The 20,924-nt window shown below is 35.6% G+C and overlaps 1 protein-coding gene and 1 long non-coding RNA gene across 2 annotated transcripts in view; one reads left to right on the top strand and one right to left on the bottom strand.

Moving 5' to 3' along the window:
* Positions 1 to 20,924, bottom strand: part of LOC149654631 (uncharacterized) — a 159,789-nt gene that overhangs the window by 13,247 nt on the left and 125,618 nt on the right. The gene's annotated exons all lie outside the window — the stretch shown is intronic.
* On the top strand, positions 1,637 to 19,912 carry LOC149654634 (uncharacterized). Its single transcript, XM_089846207.1, has 3 exons — positions 1,637 to 2,132; positions 9,155 to 10,760; positions 18,763 to 19,912. Exons 1-3 carry the CDS (start codon positions 2,078 to 2,080, stop codon positions 19,154 to 19,156), a joined length of 2,055 nt encoding a protein of 684 aa, XP_089702333.1. The 5' UTR covers positions 1,637 to 2,077; the 3' UTR covers positions 19,157 to 19,912.

Here is a 20,924-nt window from a genome sequence, read left to right as displayed (position 1 = left end):
CGAATACCTATTGAAAATGGAATCCACCCTTGAAGCTATGGTTTTCGATATTAGGGTTATTTCAACTGGTAAATGAGCCACAGATTATGGGCAGGCTACTCAGGAAAACACCACCGTAAAAGTCCTCGTGCACGAGCTTCCACGTTTCCTCTACCAAAAAAAAAACACCGTTTTAATGCGAAATAAAACTATGCATTCTTCAAAGTTGAATTTATTATTATAAATAATAGTACGCCCTAATTCCTTTCTTTTTTATTTAATTCCTTTTGAGGAATTTTGTTTATATTAAATTGAAATTATTCTTTATGAAAGATTATGGATAATAATATTATTATTAATTTATATTTTGTGATAATATAATGTTCAGGCAGTGAAACATCCCTACAGGGGTACTATTGAAAAATCATTATAGATTCGCCCCTAAAAGTGGGCTTCCTTACAGAACTTCTACATTTGCCAAATATTTTATTTTAACAACATAATTTCAAAGCTCACTTAAGTCATTTAAACTAATTTAATTTTTCCATTTGAACATTTATTTGTATAAAAAAAAATTCAGAATATTAATTGTGTTTAAAAATTACAAGAGCCCGTATCTAAGTTACTAAACGTTATAGACCCCATTCTTGTTCTTTAACACTTTCAACACAGTTGAACATAAAGACATTATACTATTTAATTTATAGTAGAATTATCAGAAACACATTGAATAATAATTCACGATTGCTAGTAAAACTATAGTAGACAACTACAGAACAAATATGAAATTACCTAACAAACAGATTGAAGAAAAAATGAAAAAATCCTTGACTTTTCCAGGAATTCCAGGTAATTTTCCAACCATACAAGAAGTTAACCTTCAAACAAATACCCAAGCCATCAACCTTTAATTCAACAACAGTCCCTCGATATTAAAATATGTCTCACTCAATCATATTTAAAGTAAATTACTTGAATCCCTAACCATAACAAAAACAATTTAAAAAAAAATTATTAAAAATCTTAAGAAAATCTAAAGTATATAACAGAACCCCTCTGTAAAGTGTCGCCATCTACGATACAATTAAACATTTCCAAAAAAAAGAGAAGAATTTCTTAACAAACACCCCCAAAACAATTATCAATCATCATCTTTCAAATACTTGAAAATAATTGGACTTAAAAAATTCCTTAAAAAAAGAAGATAGACCAATAGGGAATCATTGACGTCATAATGACGCCGAGAAATTTTAATCGAGGCATATATATAAATATAATGACAATTACGACTGACGACGCGAAGGGGGGGAGTAAACCAACCATAATTCCCCCCCCCCCGTTTCTTAATAATCATCAAAAGATGGGTTGGGACATCTTCAATCGAAGTAAAATTAAAACAACTCAAGTACTTTTAGAGAGATAATAAAAAAAAATGTTTCTGGATGATACGCCCATCTAAAGAGAGTTGAGTTGAAGGAGAGAGATTCCGAAAGAGAGAGAATTTCGCCCCTTAAGTTAGGGGGGATTTTGAGAGAGAAGTTATAGCTAGACCTAGGCCTTAGAAGAGATCTAGACATTTAAGAAAACTGGGGAAAAGAAACTTAAAGGATCTATTAGAGGGAGGGGGGAAGAGGTTAAGGGAAACTTTTACCACCATGCAGAAGTCCGGGCAAGATGGTAAAAGAGCTCCCTTGGCTAGAGCACCGTTCGCGTTTGCCGGGTGAGGATCTGTCGGTTAGATTTGGTTAGTGTACGACGTACTTTTGTTTTGTTCTTTTTATTATTTTTTTTTGGCAAGTATCGTACCCCTTTTCGTTTCCGCCCCCCCTTTATAGTCGGTAGCCGTTTCGAGTTAATTAATTTAAAGTATTAAAGTAGTTAAGCCTATTTATTTAAAGTAAGGTTAACTATTTAATTCTTCAACTGGACAATTGCTGCAATTTATCTCCGATACGATTGAGATTCCGTAGGAGCTACCGGATAAATACGCCGGGCGCTAGTAGCTACCGGGATTTATATTTTGGCCCGTTTTAACATTGTCGTTATGATTTAATTTTAAATATTAAATATTAGACTTGAGAACTTTAAATTTTATAAGATGTTACAAACCGAGACGACGAATTTTGTTAATCAACATTTGGTGAAAGAAATGGGTGAGTTGTGAATGCGTTTATTGTTTTTATTTTTAATTGGTTTAATTAAAGGGGGTATGTTAATTGGGTGCGGTCAATATTAAGGAATTTTTAAAATTGTAATGTTAAATATTAGTTAGGGGATTTCATATTGTTTCTTATGATTTTCGTAATGTAATGTAGTGTAGTATAAAAGCATGCGAACTAATATATTTATAACTTCATGTTACTATAGTGATTTTTAAACGCATAATGGTCTACAGGGTATTGTAACTCAATATACTTAATATAAACGGTTCTACATTTCTGTCCGCCATTTTCTAAAATGGCCGCGCTTTGGAAAATATTACACAATAAATATAAGTATGTCCTTGCAAATCAAATTTCACCTTTCAACGGGTTTGGGACTTTGGGTCTAGCGTTGATGACGTCAGTCTCAGGATTGGTGAATATGATATCGGTATCAGTCAATCAGTGACCGATATGGTAGCACTTTAACGGATATCGGTTCGAGTTTAATTTACCGATATATCGGTTAATTACCGGTAAAAATCAATTAGAGGTTAATTTAATGATATATAGGTTGATAATCATTAAAAATCGGTTAATAATCGGTAACAATCGGTTAATAATCGGTAACAATCGGTTAATAATCGGTAACAATCGGTTAATAATCGGTAACAATCGGTTAATAATCGGTAACAATCGGTTAATAATCGGTAAAAATTGGTTAATAATCGGTTAAAATCCAGAATTTCAAAACACGATATGGATTTTGAGCGTACAATGAGGTTTTTTGAATAAATTATAACGTAATTCAACTGCATTTCTTGGTATACTATACCTAGACGTGAAGAAATACGTTTGTTACAAGCATTTACCGACGACGAAATTCACCATAGCTTGAGTTAAAATATAGTCGAAAGTATGAGTTAGATAATGGACCGAGCGTCGGTCGTTTAAGCCGGGCCTATCCCGGCGTACGTTTAGCTAAACTGGCTAGAGAGTTACATCTCCGTTCTAGCCGAGCTTGAGATGGCGATCGAGCTACGCAATTAAAACCGGCGTCGTCGCCTAGAGATCTCTTTCTGGAATTCCGGACTGCTAAGAAATTTTACCCGGCAACTATACCCGCGACTGTTGTCGAGTGACGACACGACCTAGCTTAACCAATAATGATATTAACCCCTTGACCCCATGCACGCGCCTGAACCTCTCCTCATGACAGTTTTGTTAAAAAATTAAAAGGTATAGCCGAATGTAAAAGGAACTAGAATGCATAGCGTTTGCCTTAATCCGTTGGGACATTTTTAATAATTTTACAGCGCCATTTTAAAATATGGCGGCAAATCGAACCCTAAAAGTTAAAGAGCCCGTCTATAGTAAATAGGAAACTACTGTACTATTTATAAATAGCACAGTGAAATTGGTTGAAACGGGCATGCAATCAACCTTATTATTCCATAAAGTTTTTCTTTACATTTCTGTCCGCCATTTTCCAAGATGGCCGCGGATTACAAAAGTCTTTCTTGCATAGTACATACTACTTAAGAGTAACGTCCCTGAAAATTTTCAGACTTCTAGATAAAGCGGTTTGCCCTGGACTTTGATTATCAGACTTTTAACCAATTGAGAAAATTCCAAAAACCTCAGGTGACATCTTAATAAACAAAGCTACACAACATCGTGTCCTACAGTGTCGCGGTACTAATTTTAATATACAAATACACTTAACTTCGGAAGTTCAAAGTCAATCAATAACACAATTAGCGATTAGCAAGCAAACTGAGCACCCAATATATATACAAAACCAGCATGCACGCATGCGTGAACATAAATGCCTTGTAAACACGCACCTGACACCTTATTGCAGGCACGAGCCAGGAGCGCGTGCACAGCATGCATGGTTGCGAGCCAATCTGCATGCACGTGATCATTTCGCGCTAAAATATTGTTTACATAGTTAATTCACTATTCTGTCAGGTTGCATGATGTAAATACGAGCCGCCTCTAAAAGTTACGCAAAAAGAGTCTACGCCCGCTATACTCGCATCAATAATGAAGAACAGCAGACACCTTTGTTAGTCTGTTTCCCCAACCCTCTAACAATTATTAACCCTGATTACGTACCTCTAGACTAGAGGTTTTCAGTAAAACAGTGTCAGAAATGTAGCCCCTTACTTGATTGGGATAAACAGGGTTCATACAACTTTTGGAAAACAAATTTCCCTGAGATTTCCAGGTTTTTCCCCATATACCTCCCTGAAATTTCCAGGATTTTCCCCTATATGGAGTATCCTATGGAGCAAATGTTTACGAAGGAGGGGGCGGGGTAAATATGACTATTACATAATCAAAGGACATCCCCGTAGCTCTAATATAACCAGAGTTATGAGCCTACAAAGTACAGTGTAATGTTAATCCTATGGAGGGGGATTTTGCTTAATTACTCGACCCTTGTTTGACGCAAATTTCCCTGATTTCCCTAAATTTTACAAAAAATTGGAAATTTCCCTGAATTTTCCCTGAGGTTTTTGTCAACTATTAATTTCCCTGATTTTTCCAGGTTTGTATGAACCCTGATAAAGCATGTTATATCATGAATTATATTAGAATTCTAAAGAACTATGATGAGCTCAGTTAAATTAGAAATTAATTTTTGTGATCGACATTAATTTAATTTACTCTCCCCCCCTCCATTACTGCGCCTATATATTTAAACGGTGTATGCTTTGAAATTAATTCAATTCTAGAAAGTGACCTTGATATACCAGAAAAGATTATACCTGTATAGAGTTGAGTATATGTAATTTCTAGGACTTTGTCGTCCGGACCATGCAGCACCGTTTTCAAATTATACGTTTGTTTATAGTATTTTACGGATAACCCCTTAAGAAACTGATTTAGACAATGATTGATTTCTAATTTAATTAAGGGGTCATACCTAAAACATTCCGAACGGTGGGTGTTGTATGAAAAATGTCGCATAGATATTACATTTTCGACTAGATCAAATTGACTGACAAAGTTATCATACTGCATTTTTCCAAATCCCCTACAGCATGCAAATATTTATAAAAATCTATGGTCAAATCAGTTAAAGACACTTTGACAAAAAACAATTTAGAATTATGAGAATTGTCCAAATTAACTTAAAGGTATTTTTTTCTTGGCAGCTGCATGCGGTTCTCAAAATTGAAACAAAATAATACACACATTTAATGGCCTAACTATTAAAAAATAGACATTAATAACCCAATTGTAAAAAAGACAATAACCCTCCTAAATACCTCGGTTTAATTCGATTCCATCTGCTCTTTGAAAAGCTTAAGTTCTCAAAAACAATACTAATTTAGGGGTCTCGGCGCGCGACTACAAATAATTATTAATGAATTTGGGGAGCTTAAGTTGGCCGTCCAACGCGTTATATTACTCATAAAAATCTCGGGTCTGCTACAGGGCAGCTGCATTCATAGTTTACGCTTGTAAAAAAGAAAGGTATAAAAGAGAATGGATAGCCAATGCAAAGCAACTAGAACGCGGGATATGATTTTGTACGGTCTGAAATAGTAACATAACGTGGATAAGTATACCAAATTACTAACGGGAGGGATATTGAAATAGCGTATTTTTTAAAATATATAATTCAAAGTCCTGACTGACTGACTGACTGACTGACTGATAATCAAGGCAGAGCCCAAACCGCTTGCAATAGAAGGCTGAAAATTTGCAGGAACGTTACCCATAAGTAGTAGGCGCGTACTAAGAAAGATTTCTCCAATCCGCCGCCATCTTAATAAATGGCACCCAAAAACGTAAAAGATCTTCTCTATATGCAACAAAGTCCTCGCGTTTCAACCGATTTCGCAAATATTTAGTACACTGGTTTCCTTTAACCTATAGATGGGCTGAATAGTCTTTAGGGTTCGATTTGTTGCCATCTTTTTAAATGGCGGCCAGAAATTTAAAAACCCTTCTTTATGGAATAATGTAAGCGTGAAAAGTAATAAAAAATGCATCCCTAGGGGCTGACGGGCAACGCCGAGTGCCTTCGCTCCTAGGGTGCTACAAAATTATTAGTCATCAGTAAAATCTACCCATTCTTTATATCATTTTGATGGAAGTTCTTATTACACGCGAGCGACGCCGCGTGTAACAGCTAGTATTGTACATAAAAACATGGTTCCAATTGATATATTCATTTGTTTAAACGACATACTTACGGATGATGTTACTTATGCTTTAAGTATGACTTGTAGTAAATCTTGTAGTATCTTAGTACATTGGCCGGATACGTTAGAAAGTATATGTAGAAAGAAACGCGTTTGACCGGCAGCCTACTACTACTACGCGAGTTGCGAGGCGATGATTCGTGCGGTGTTTTATATTGTAAAAGTACACACAGATTCACGAAACTACCTCCGTTTTCACGACTGAATAGTTCCTTCAATTTCCCATAGACAAAAGACAGAATACAACGTTGGGAGAGACAGGGTGGTCAGAATTATTCAAAACAATGTGTAATTATACAGCATAAGTTTATAAGTGATATGTTCCTTCCATAAAGTATGACACTACCTATACTTCGTAATGCTACTGAGAGACTTACAGCTCGAGATAACTAGTTCTATAGAAGAACGACAAGCGACGTGAATTGAAGTCCTACACTCAATGGTTAATCTTGCAGGACTTCCATCTTCTTATTTAGTCTGCCTCTAACAGCGCCCCAGTCACCAGGCGTCGCTTTGCCTCGAATCTATGACCTACCTCACTCACTTCATGACAAGCTCCAGTTTGTAACCAGTGACAAACTTATGGTGAACATATCTTATGAACTTACGATATAACCTAAACATTTTATAAATAGTAATCTTTCATAAATGAATTGCTACACATTATAAACAGTTTTTCTTAAATAAAATTAAGGTAATTTCACATATATGGAGGTCAAAACATGTCACAAAAGTGTATCTCCTTGGTTTTTAGGTGTTAGCTTTTATATTTCATCATGATTTGAGATGAATACAGGACATTAGGATTAGTCTATAGCTCTTCCCACACGTTGAGCATTAAAAATGACTAAACAGTGAATCCTAGTATCTGTATGCATTCCCGGTTACAAATACAAAACCCACGACTAAACTATATGGTCTTTGGAAATGAAGCCAATGTTCAGAACTTTCCTGACCACCAGGCTGCAGTTTTATTAAAAAAATTTATTATTATTATTTTCGTGTTAGCGCAGCTGTAAGTGAAGAAAATCAATCTGGTAGATCAAGGATAGGTCCTCCATGGGTAGATCATGCATACTTCAGGGATGGGGAAAAAATCTGTTGTAAATTGGTAGCCTATATGGAAGCCTATCTAATTCGACCGGTAAAACCCCCCAAAACCCATCAAACAATTCAAAGAAGAGCTAGCTAGCTAGTCCAGGTGCTAATTCACCTTTTTACGTTTTGACCTGGCTATTTAAAAGCTTATTAAGTACTTACTGAGTCAGCTATCACAAAGATACAGACGTCTGTCTATTAACCATTAACCATCTATCCCATGGAGAACAATGGATGGGGGGTTACTTTAAAGGGATAGTATAGCGTTTAATTTCAAAGGCAAAGTACTGGGGATGTTAATAAAAGACTGTCAAGTATTATGTTAGACTCGCTTACTCTGTAGCTATAGCTTCTTTGGAAAATCAACAATCAATGATCCCTCTACTTTAATATTATCATAAGTTTATAAGATATGTTCATTCCATAAGTTTGTCACTGGTAACTTAGAAACTGGAGCTTGTCATGAAGTGAGTGAGTGAGGTAGGTCATAGATTCGAAATAAAGCGAGGGAGGCCTGGTGAGGCGCTGCTGTCAAAGGCTTAGTAATGCAGACTAAATAGGGCCTAGATGGAAGTCCTGCAAAATTAACCACCGAGTGTAGGACTTCAATTCTCGCTGCATCGTTCTCGAACTAGCTAGAGCTGTAAGTCTCTCAGTAACATTAGTAATGTCATACTTATGGAAGAAACATATCTTATAAATTTATGTATTATACATTGTTAAGGCAATAGGGAAGGCAATTAATGCATTGAATGGCCGATATCGTGAATCAACTTATGCCGATATCGAAGTTTTACAGGAATAGATACCGATTTTGACCGATTATTTAATTTAAACTCGGCGAGATAACCGATTATTAAACCCAATGCAACTGATATCAATCGATTAATTTAATAAAAATTAAGTTAAATTGCATATTTGCATCAAAACTACATGTACTAGTTATTGAGCAAAAGTTGCAAGTCGACCTAATTACGATTAAAAGTATAGAAAAATTAATTAAAATCGAAAATCTCAAGAATCGTATTTTTAAATTAAAATCGATTGTTCTTAAGAAGAAGAGGATTGTCAAATAAGAAAGAGAGAGGGTTTTAAGGCGTTTACCGCTATAGCAGCAGTGTCGGTAAAAATTGTTTTAAAGTTAAGTGATTTCCAGGAAGCTATAGGCGCAATGCAATAGGATACAGCGTGGGTTGCGTCCGTTCGAACAAACCGGAGATGTTCAAAAAAAAACGTGCGGTGCCCGTTTGTCTTAAGCAATTAAATGTCATTCGCGTAATGTTATAAACGGAACTAGCTACTACTACCAACCACTAAGGGTGTTGTTCATCTAAAAGGCGCTTAACCCGTGCGCGTATGCAATTCTAGTTACTGTTTATTCTAGTTACGATTTAATTTTTACAAAACCAAATATTAAGTATAAATAAACAACGCCTAACTGCTGCTCATGGTGTTAATATAAAGGGCGTATTTAAACACTTCATTATAAAGTGAAAATATGAACTTTGATCCTAAATTTTATGGGTAAAATACAGTGTGTTCAAAAAAGTATGAACCCTTTTAGTAACACCTTGTATATTACAACCATTGCAAATTTCGGTTGTCGGAAACAAATTAGAACTATACATAACAACGTTTCTTATCCACAATTACGAATAACAATTACACTTATTTAATTTAAAACTAATTAACGAATTTAATTTATATTTGCAGACGAACCACAACGTGACCGTTTCATGCCAACACCACCCTTAACCCCAACTGGCGTAACTTCTCTTCATTCAACATCACCATGTACCCTACTAACTCCGTTACCCACGAATGTCATACCACCTCAAACGAAATCGAGTACCACCACCGCTGCCAATCCTTTACTAATGCCATACCTTGGACAGTCACCAATGGTCCAAGGTGGTGGTCCTAATGGAACGAGTATATTGGAATACGTTCCGCGGACCGTGAGAATCAACCTGAACAATTACACTACCGTGCGGGACTTAACGGGCCCTCGAGCGGGACATGACCAGGAAGTCAATGGTGCCGGTAGTAGTATCCCAATGATAAGAGGATGTCCCCACGCTGTCTCGAAACATATCGGAGGGGGTTCCGCGTTCACCGCTTATCATCCTACTGGTAAAAAATCATCCACACGACGCGAAACTCTAGTAGGAAGTCGAGAAGAATCTCGCGAACTCGCCGCAGGCTCTAGAAGCTCGACGTCGGCAACGGCGACGGAAACCTACCCCAACCGAGAAATTTCCACTCACCCGTCGAATCAATTTTACCTTAATGAAGAGCGGCGCCCCATCTCCCCTCGACAATCCCGACGAGAGACAAGAACAGTGTCCAATGAAGAAGACCAGTACCAAAATCGTGACCGAAACTATCATCGGAATGTAATTTCCCCCATAACCCAAGGCCTAATACCTAACGGGACACTAACCACAGGGGTCAAGCTTAATAACCTTAACCCCGCCGCTTCTGGTGGTGGAGGGTTATCACCTCCGTCATCCGAAGATTGTTCATCTTCATCTTCGTCTTCATCCGTAGGTGAACGAAGTTATAAACGTCATCACCAAATCATCAATAATGAAAAACGTCAATTGAAAATTAAGAAGAAAAAGCGGTTTGATTTCGCAAGATTGGCGCATTCCGCCATTACAATTTCGGATCCCGAGGATTCGGAAGATTGTCTAAGTGATTCGATTGATGACGAGGATATGATGGAAAGAGTTAGAGGAAGGTTATCAGATGACGTGGAAGTTGAAGATGACGAATCAGGATCGGATTGCGCTGGTAGAAGAATTACACCCGAGTTACCATCAAAGCGATGTATGCCTTCGCAAAATGAACTTAACTTTCACGATGGTTACCCGTACGATGGTAATTACATTAACCGGCCCCGTCCGGAGTTAACCATACCGGTTCCGAATTACCCACCGAATGTATTACCTTACGGAGGACACTCCTTTGCGGCAGCGGCAGCCATTTTTAGAGGAAATAAACATACACAACACTTACATCATCAAATGCAAATGCCACACGGGTTAATCATACCGGATCCTTTGTTGCATTTGGAAAGGGGTGGTACTCACGCGTTCTTGCACGGTGGTGGTGCACCCATACCGACAACGACAAGGGCAGCCAGGGGACCCAGTTCGAGACCTAAGAAAGAGTTTATCTGCAAGTATTGTCAGAGGAGGTTCACCAAGTCTTACAATTTGTTGATTCATGAACGGACGCATACGGACGAGAGGCCATACACTTGCGATATTTGTCATAAGGCGTTTCGAAGACAGGATCATCTAAGGGATCATAGGTAAGACAGTTATGATAAAATTTAACCTTAGTATAAAGGAAGTTTAGGTTTAATTTAAGTATGAAGTATACTTTATATGTATTCCCGATAAATAACTCGAGTAGCTGGAGGCACTACGCTTCCCAAATCCAGAAAATGCTAGGCTAAATAGAGCAATTTTTTTTAAAAAAATTCAAGTTCTGTGACGTAGTGAATCATTCGGTGACGTAACGAATCATAAGAAAGTAATTGGATTGTGTTCAAAAACAAAAGGGTTAATGCGAGTTAGTATTTCACGATCTAGAAGCTCACGTGGAAGCAAATATATCCTACATCACAAGAAAGCGCGCGTGATTTTTACTTTTGTCACGTGGTTCATTGATGCCGATACATTAACAACTCTTCTTTTAACGATAGGAACCCTATATTTAAATCCTTTTCATTACATTCCAGTCAAATTTCATGAAATACAAATGAGACCGTATCACTTTAACGTGCTAGAAGTTTAAACAAATATAATTTCGAGAAAATCATCATTTTTAGGTTATATTTTTTTGTTGGCATTTTATAATTCCATTTCACAGCTGATATGGAATATGTGTTTACTGATACGCGAAGATACACAGAGAGAGAGCGAGACTTTATCCTTTGAAAAGTTCCGCCAATTATCGAGTCAGGAAAAGGCGCGATAAAATTAACGAGATAAGACAAAACTAGCTAAGAGAGTTTTAAATTCACTTCAAGCTGTAGCAAATCTCTTTATCTTGTAAATAGAAAACAAGCATCCTTTAAGAGTTAAGTGTCGAAATGATAGAATAGAATAGAAAATAAAACGATTCAGTTCAGTACAATTCAATTCAATTTTGATTAAACTTTAAATTAAATTATTTCAAACTCGAACTAATTAGATAATGAGAAGTTATCTAGCAGATAACAAATAGGGAACAAAATTTAAAATAATTAAAAAAATCTTAGTCCGGCCAAGCAATTATGGTTACTTTCAAGCGATATTATAGACCAGGAATCCATACATTATTTATGTTTAATTAACATATTAATTACGTTAGTTTAAACATACATACACCTTGAAAAACACTTGAAAATTTGGATATTTTCATACCTTCATTTTCACATTAATTTAAAACCACTAGATTTTAGTATAAAAGATATTTGATTCTGTCTAAACTAAAACATAAATATTTAAAATCAGCTTTCATTAAAGTATTTAGTATTTAGGGCTTTTTCGTTCCCCCAAAGACTATATAGAAAGGTTAACGAGGTCCGGTTTGAATTTGAATCAGTCCTAAATTCTAAACCGATGAGCTAATCGCGAATTGAGAGTGTAATTACTCAACTTCATGAAGTCACAAACATCATAAACAATGCTTACGATAGAAGCAGGTGTTTGTGTTTATTAAATCATCGGTATAATACATCTCTAGCTCACCCACCCCCACAGACAATCACTATAAGCTATAGGAATCCCAAATATGTAGGTCGCGATGTATTGAACACAGAGCTCAACCTGATCGAGCGCTACCGTCCATAAGTTCATAAGATATGTTCATTCCGTAAGTTTGTCACTGGTAACTTAGAAACTGGAGCTTGTCATGAAGTGAGTGAGGTAGGTCATAGATTCGAGGTAAAGCGACATACGCCTGGTGGTGAGGGGCTGTCAAAGGCTTCGTAATGCAGACTAAACAGGATAGGATTAGATGGAAATCATGCAAAATTAACCACCGAGTGTATTAGGACTTCAATTCACGTCTCTTGCATCGTTCTGGAACTATCTCGAGCTGCAAGTCTCTCAGTAGCATTACGATGAATAGGAAGTGTCATACTTATGGAAGGAACATATCACTTATAAACTTATGGCGATACGGGGATACAGACGGAACTGTTATCCGTTCCGTTTAAGGAGCTATTTTTCATCCAATTTATTTCATTTATTTTTCTTTGTACTGCGCCAATGCCAATGCCAAAGCCAAAGCCCAAAGCTGTATGCAGTATAAGTAACCAAACACTCCTGTAAAAACGTCAGCCACAAATATGGGAGCTATATAGAGCCTTTTTTAAAAAACAAGAGTCCTGTTCGAGCTTATACGATTCCAAAATAAGTCATACACCCACTCGTATAACGAAAATAAATTACCAGATGATGAATCGTTTTCCACTTTTCGTTTTCATGCACACCCCCGAAATATATATACAGTATATACCACGGCAGTATGAATGCCATTAACATTTGCTTCTTAAAATATGTTTATATAATAATATATTAACCCACCTAAAATACTAAAACGCAATTAAACATAGTCTTCCAAATAAGATAAATAGTTATAGGTAAGGATTTGTACTGGGAAATCAATTCTGTCGAAAAATGTAACTTCTATGATTGATTTTGATACAAGGGACATTGTTTTACTGATGGCCCCTTAAATTTAGCATAAGAAACTGAAATGCAATGTTAATTTAATTAAGGGGTCATCCCTAAAACACTGCAATCATGTAACTGGATGGCTAAAATGTCATATAGAAGTTATTTATTTTCAGTTCAAAATTTATTTCTTATTGAACCGTCCCACAATATATATCAGCTAGGGTTCGTCAAAAATATTTGAAATGAAATTCTTCCCTGACTTTTCCAGGTTTTCCCTAGCTGACCAAATTGTACAAATTTCCCTGAGCATTTGTCCTGGCATAACTTATGCATGGGCAAAATATAAATTTGGAGCTATGGTGAAATCTCAGACACACATTTTCTGGTCCTGATATTTTCAATTTCCCTGACTTTTCCTTCATCTTTTAGGCCCATTTTCAAATTCCCTGACTTTACCCTGATCTGTTAGGCCCAATTTTCAATTTCCCAGACTTTTCCCTGATCTTTTAGGCCCCATTTTCAATTTCCCTGACACCTCCCTGATCTTTTAAGCCCCATTTTCAATTTCCCTGACATCTCCCTGATCTTTTAAGCCCCATTTTCAATTTCCCTGACTTTTCCCTGATCTTTTAGGCTCCATTTTCAATTTCCCTGATCTTTTAGGCTCCATTTTCAATTTCCCTGACATCTCCCTGATCTTTTAGACCCCATTTTCAATTTCCCTGACATCTCCCTGATCTTTTAGACCCCATTTTCAATTTACCTGACTTTTCCCCGATCTTTTAGGCCCCATTTTAAATTTCCCTGATCTTTTAGGCCCCATTTTCAATTTCCCAGACTTTCCCAGGGTCGACGTGTACGTCCCCAGCATATATTGAATATCTTCATATATAAATAAAATTGCGAGTCAGCAAATTTGATATGAAATTACTTAGACAAACTCAAATTAAGTAAAAAAAAAGAAAGAAACAAACACATTAAATTTAAATGAGGTTTTTTCCGATCAAACCCTACAATTACGCCGCAAATATACGTCTTGGATCAAAATTATCCTCTTTAGATATTTACGTGACATCTTTTGGTCGGAGCCGTCGAGCTCCGTGAGATGGGATTAGAAAACTCCAGAAGAGTATTTAACAATTTTAACGCAATCCGGTCTCAATACCCCCGGGGCTCAAATCAATGCTGCATCAGATCTTTTTCGATATGTCTAAGTTGAAGAAAACTGAGTCTGTTTTTATTCCCAAGCATGCTATGAGAGGTGCTCATTTGCTAGCCTTTTGGACGTGTACATTGGTGGGAATTGCGTGTTTCTTGCTGCGCATGATAACCCTAAACATTGGGTATACTAATATTGATTTGAATAACTTGTTTAAGCCTAATGATTGACACTTGAAACTTTTAGGAGATATAGTACGCTTCTATAGACACAATTCCTTCTGTTCTCAGCTTTTTAATTCTCTTACCTATTACCAAGAAGTGATATCTAGTTTATTAGGGAGAAGGTATAAATTCGTTCATCCACATTTCTAGCTCTTTATCTCCAGTCCAAACGTATAGTAGGTCCGGAGTTAATCCCCGCCGCCTCTAAATTACAACCAGCATGCATCTCATTGGTTCTTGAAAACTCACGTCAGCTCGACGCGAATGATAACGAAAATTACGTAGTATTTTCCGACTGAGGAGAGGCGAAATAGCCCGGGGCCTCCTTTTACGCCCCCCCCCCTTGTTGTATTTTGAAAGGGGGACTGGGACTATGGCACGCGCGAATACTTAGGCATCTTATACCTTCTCCCTAATAAACTAGATATCACTTCTTGCTATTACACAATATCATTTTTCCCAAATTCTGTTTATGTGGGCCCACTATTTGTGACGAATTCAAAACCCCTTCAGTACTTCAAAGTGGTAGTTATAGCAAGGTTGCCTGCAACAAGACGGGGTTTTCAAAAATGGTCCAAAAAAATTCAGACTTTTAGCTAAATTAGGGATAGGAACTTAAAATTTTTAATCGCCGTTTCGTGTTTATAATAATTAGATCATGAAAGTAAACAAACATTTGCCCACTTTAGTAACTGGTTTGTTTAAGGCAATCGTTCATTAGTTGTTGAAGCTAAAATACAACATGCACTAAAACCCCTTGATACGTTGAACATTTTAATCATTTGCTGTAAAGTTTAGTAATTAGAGTAAATTTCCGATTCGAATTTACCTTAATCATTGAAAGAATTATTGGTAATCTACCACCACCGTATTTGGGAAAAATTACCAATAAGTAACCTATACGTTAGATTACCGACTTCTGTTAACTTATAGTTCTGTTTTTACAGACATTATCCGAAATATGCTAATTAGGTAGTAATCGAACTTCTTAAATAGGTCAGACTAGATTTATTATACCGCAGTTCAAAACTAATTTATGATATTATGTACATCGGAGACGATTTTAAAATGAGATTGAATCCCCAGAACCAGTTTTATTTTATGGATATTTTAGCTTTAGCGCAAAATAATGAATAAAAAATTAAAACCAATTAGCAAATTTAAAAATAATTAAAAAAAAACAATATGACACTATGGTTGCAACCAATCAGAAAGCAGGTGAGACTAAATATCACTTTGTGATTGGTCCTAAACTCATATAGCTAGCTCTTATAACAAAATAACCAGACAAGGTCATTTTTAATTAGTAATCTCATTAACTAATTGTATCTAAAAAAGTTTAAACGATTAATTAGGTCTATAACAACTTGTTTTTGATAGTTAAAAAAACTAAATAACACATTACTAAAATATACTTACATCGTAATCTAATTTTAATTATATTAATTTAGTGTTAGTCTCAAATAATATCCATATGCAAATTATTTGTTGCTAAGCCTTTGTCCGAATGAAACAACAATCAAGAAATTTTTTTAACAATTAAGATGGATTTGAAAACACTTATCACGCATGCAAGGAGCTTCTGTTTTATTCTTTATTCTATAATATATTTTATAAAATAAGTTTTATAACTCAAAAACAAAGCACTTCCAAAGTAAGGGCGGACTAATATAAAATATATTCTCCCATAGGTTAGAAAATAGTCCCTAATTTCCAGCCGGTTTAAAAGAAAAAACACTGTCTCATTATACGACGCTAATTTTTGTCATTATATCACAGCAAGCTTCCCCACCCATATCAAGATTATAAAGTAGATATGCAACCCATAAGTATAAACAGAATATAGTAAAAATGGAAGGTTTTGAAGTAAAGAATGGTTTGGCGCAGTTCAGTTCAGTTCTTCTCAAGGTTGGATGGTTGGTTGGGACGGAGTCAATCACCCTAGCCTATGAAAAAGGTCCTATTCTAAACTTGAAAATTAACATTTTCAGGGCTCCCACCAAAATCTCAAAAATAAATAGGGGAAAAAGGGACTTTTCACGATAAAAATAGGGTAAAATAGGGACCTAAATTCTTAAAGTAGGAACCAAAAAGGGACCACTGGTAAAACAAAATTATATCTATTCTCTGAAAATATCACAAACAGTTAGGAACCTATTACTCTTTTTTATTTTTTCGACAAAATAGGATATTATTTCTGACTTTCTTTTGTTTATATTCTTATTCTAAGGGAGCGGTAGCTAAGACTTGACACTGGCTCTAATGTATAAGGAAGGTTTTTTTGATTAGAAGTAACTATTTTCGTATCATGTTTACTGTTTTTTAAAAAATCCACTGAACTAGAATTTCGACCTTTCCAGGGTTCGTAAAAAAAATCTCTGACCATTTGCAATAACGTACAAGGCGAACATATATGAAAACCAGTCTAAATTCAGTCTAATAATTTTTGCACGAGTTGTTATTGTTATAAAAATTAGCCAATTAATTCGTTTAAATTTAACATTAAGTAAATCATAAATAACCGGAGCGAGCGAAGCGAGCTCCGCAAATTTGGGGCTCTGCTAAAATCTCAGACAAGACATTTTCAGGTCACCCTTATACTTTTTCTGAGGTTTTTAAAAAGAGGGTGATTTAAGGACCGAATACCTATTTTAGGGTAGATTAAGGACCTTGTAGGAAAATAGGGACTTTAGGGACTTTTAGGGACCTTGTGGGAGCCCTGCATTTTAATTTCATGATTAACCCCTAATTATGCAATCAAAGTTTTATTGAAATTTGAGTTTTTAAAAAGGGTTAGTTTATATTATGCCAATATGTTCACCATAAGTTTGTCACTGGTAACTTAGAAACTGGAGCTTGTCATGACATATCACTTATAAACTTATGATTATGGAGATACGAGTAACCCAAAGACTACTTTGTCTATCTACATAGACAGGCTACTTTTCCAAGTTTCAAGTCAGGATAATTCTGTATGAATAATTCTAGCTTGCATTTTTACTTTAATATAATGTCTGTAATATCTCCTCTCGAACCATATAAGACGATAAAAATTATTAAAAGGGGGGTAAGGATTGAATTGTGAAAAGGGGGGTCGAATGATTACATAGAGAGCATGCATGTATGCTAGAGTGATAGTGGGAGCGGCTTTTATTATGGGAGGAGAAATTACGAAGGTCACTAATTAACATAATAATAGGAGGAGATTTCAAACCGGGATTTCTGATAATAAAGGTAGAAACGCACGCTGCTCTATCTACAAGTAACTGTGTTGCCAGTCACCATCATTGCCTTCCCCCCTCCTTTTCCACCTTTAGCGGATTTTATAGCTTTTAATTATCAATAGACGCGGCCGAAATACTTCTCTGACTTTCATAATTCAAGAGCAGTTTCCAAAACTATAGTAAATACGAGTTTAACCAACCATAACCATGTAACACTCTACATAAGTCTGGGCCCTGGGGTTGCCGTATGGATATCATCTATGAGAGAGGTAAAAATTTAAAGGGGACTGCAGCGCCATCTAACTTTAAATTCTTCTAATAAAATTTACAAATTGGAAAAAAAGGGTATTGGTCCAGCCTGGTGTTTAAAGCTCTTAGTATATGTTATTTACAATGTGATTGTTAATAACTCTGTCTGTTAGTAACGTTCCAAATCTTTTAAGATTAAATATTGCTTTAATTGGCAATTTATCGAACCTTAGCCCCGTATTAACGACTATTCGATGTCAAACGTGATAGAAATAAATGTGGTAATAATATGATTTTAAATACGTCTGTCTGTTAGTAACGTTCCAAATCAAGATTAGAAACTTCAGTAACAGCTACTTTTAAAATTAAATATAGCTTTAGTTGGCAATTTATCGAACCTTAGCCCCGTATCGATGTCATGAAATTGTAAGAAATAAATGTGCTCGGTAGTTTTCGTTTTGTAAAGTGCTCTTGAACAAAGTCTGGATGGTTTTTGTCTGTATGTGAATTAGCGGAGCGGGCTCTAATTACCGGAACACTCCCATCTAAGATGATGTTTGGTAAGAAAGAAAGAAAAAAAGCAAGAAAGATTCAAGGACAAACGCCAAATGATGCCCGACTTAAATGTTTTCCCAGATATTAAGACATGGTCGCTATAAAATAAAACTTCTATTGGTCAAATATTATTTTTGCGAAGTTGGTTATTAATTCTAGTTCAACTTCAAAAACAACTCAAGAACTATTGAACTAATTAAACTAATTAAATCAAACTTAATCTATTCTCCAGGTACATCCACTCCAAAGAAAAGCCTTTCAAATGCACGGAATGTGGCAAGGGTTTTTGCCAATCACGGACATTAGCAGTCCATCGTATCTTACACATGGAGGACTCCCCTCACAAATGTCCGACTTGCGGACGAAGTTTCAATCAACGCTCCAACCTCAAGACGCACCTTTTAACCCACACGGACATCAAACCTTACAACTGTCCGGCTTGTGGCAAAGTCTTCAGACGTAATTGCGACCTACGTCGACATACCTTGACGCATTCTCTAAGACACTTGGAAATGGTGGCTATGCAAGGACATCCTTTACTTCCGGAACAAATGCCGATTGGTGGGGACAGCGGAAGTGACGGGGAGATAACGGTTGATCAGTGCGAGGAATCGGTACTTTCTTAAAGTAGAACTTCTTGTGAAAATGATATGTCACATTAACGGGAATACATTTATTTTAAAACAGCAGGAATGACTAACGGTCTTTATTATTATTATTTTTCAAACCCCCCCCCTGTCTAGGGTGCGTGGACTATGGTCTGTTATACGTTCCTGCCTTTTAAAATAATAAATTACTGAGATCACACCATATTAATGTTAAAATAACATTTTCTAAAACTGAAAGAGAGATTTTAGTGACGTATATGATCACGTGTATATCCCAACGATTTTTTAAAATAACATTTTCTTTCTTTTGTGAACTATTTCACAGTTTAAAAAAAAACGTAATTAAAACGACGGCTAAGCTCCGAACTTTGTTAATAATGAAGTACCAACATTTTTGTTTTCCAAAAATTGACTCTACGGGGTTTTAGAAGTTCCTAAAAAACAAATCAAAAACTATACCTATACCCAATAATCGAACAATTACAAAAAAAAAACCAAAACGAAGAAAAGCCATAACGGGTCTTAATGTAATAATTAAATTAATTATTTTAATTATTATAATTATTATTACATTAATTAAGACTTAAAAACGAAGCCAAAAATGTAATATTTGTATTATTGGCCAATTAATTTGAATTTCACCTAAGTTACTTAATATTGTTTAATTTGTACGGTCATTATTTTTAATTTAATGAATATTATGACGTTTTTCTGTGACAAGAAAAATTAATTTTGATAAAATGTGCTCAATAAAGATGTGTTTCAAGTCATTAACTTATTTTTTAACTGCACCGATAATTCCTAAGCTCAAATATTTTGATTACTTGGTATTGTCTTTCTTAGTTCCAGTTCTGCGAAGTTTATCGACCTTTTCTCCTTTCATTGCGTCCAATTCGTACATAAAAGGTAGGCATTAATTTACTTAGTCACTACCTCACTAGCTTATGTTAAAATTCGCTCTTGGTAGAAGCGATTGGGGTTTGGCGGTTTTCATCGTTAGATGGCGCTATAATCACGAATTTCATGGCGCCAAGTTTGAAATTCGCCAAAAAAATAACTAGAAACTTGCTACTACCACTTTAATGACACACTTCTCCGTAAGAGGGTGTTAAAGTGCAGATTGAATTGGTGATGTGATACATCCTTTACTGTATTTTGGTACCGATGCCAAAAATTAAAACTAGTAATCAGCTAAAATTAATATATATATATATAAATTAAAAGTCAGCGAATTTAATTAATACGCCTACGGGTATAATTAATGAATATCAATTAACCTTCACTCATTATCGCAATGAAGAGAAAAAGGGCACGTCGTTAAAATTGAAATTAATGATTAAAATTAAATGAAAGCCGCGTGCTTAAGCAAAAATGAGGCCAGCCCACATTCTTGATATAAAGAAAATAAAAAAAATAATAGAAACAAACGCTGACACAAAAGACTAACTTAAAAACATTACCAAGAATCTTTAAAAGCAATGAATTATTTCAGCAATGATTAACTTAATGCTATTTTCCAACTAGAGCGAATAAGGGAAACAAGAGGAGCAAGCCAACTAATCCCCTCGCTTTGAGAAAAACTGAAATTTCTTAGATCTTTTTTTATTTAATTTTGAGATGAGACTTAGGACGATTTATGAGCTTATTAGCAACAAAGGTACCCGGGGTTAAAATGTCAGAGTAATTTTGTTAATTTTCTTATATACAGGCATCTTTAAGCCAATAAACCTTCATGAAATCGGTTGAAATGCATGCTTAATTACCAGGTTAAACAATTTGGGTTCAT

The sequence above is a fragment of the Phalangium opilio genome, unplaced genomic scaffold, assembly GCF_054372755.1.
Source record: "Phalangium opilio isolate 3A_F unplaced genomic scaffold, DU_Popi_V2 ptg000079l_1, whole genome shotgun sequence".
NCBI classification, from domain to species: domain Eukaryota; kingdom Metazoa; phylum Arthropoda; class Arachnida; order Opiliones; family Phalangiidae; genus Phalangium; species Phalangium opilio.
Note: the sequence above shows the minus strand (reverse complement) of the source record. Positions and strands in the feature narration are given on the sequence as shown.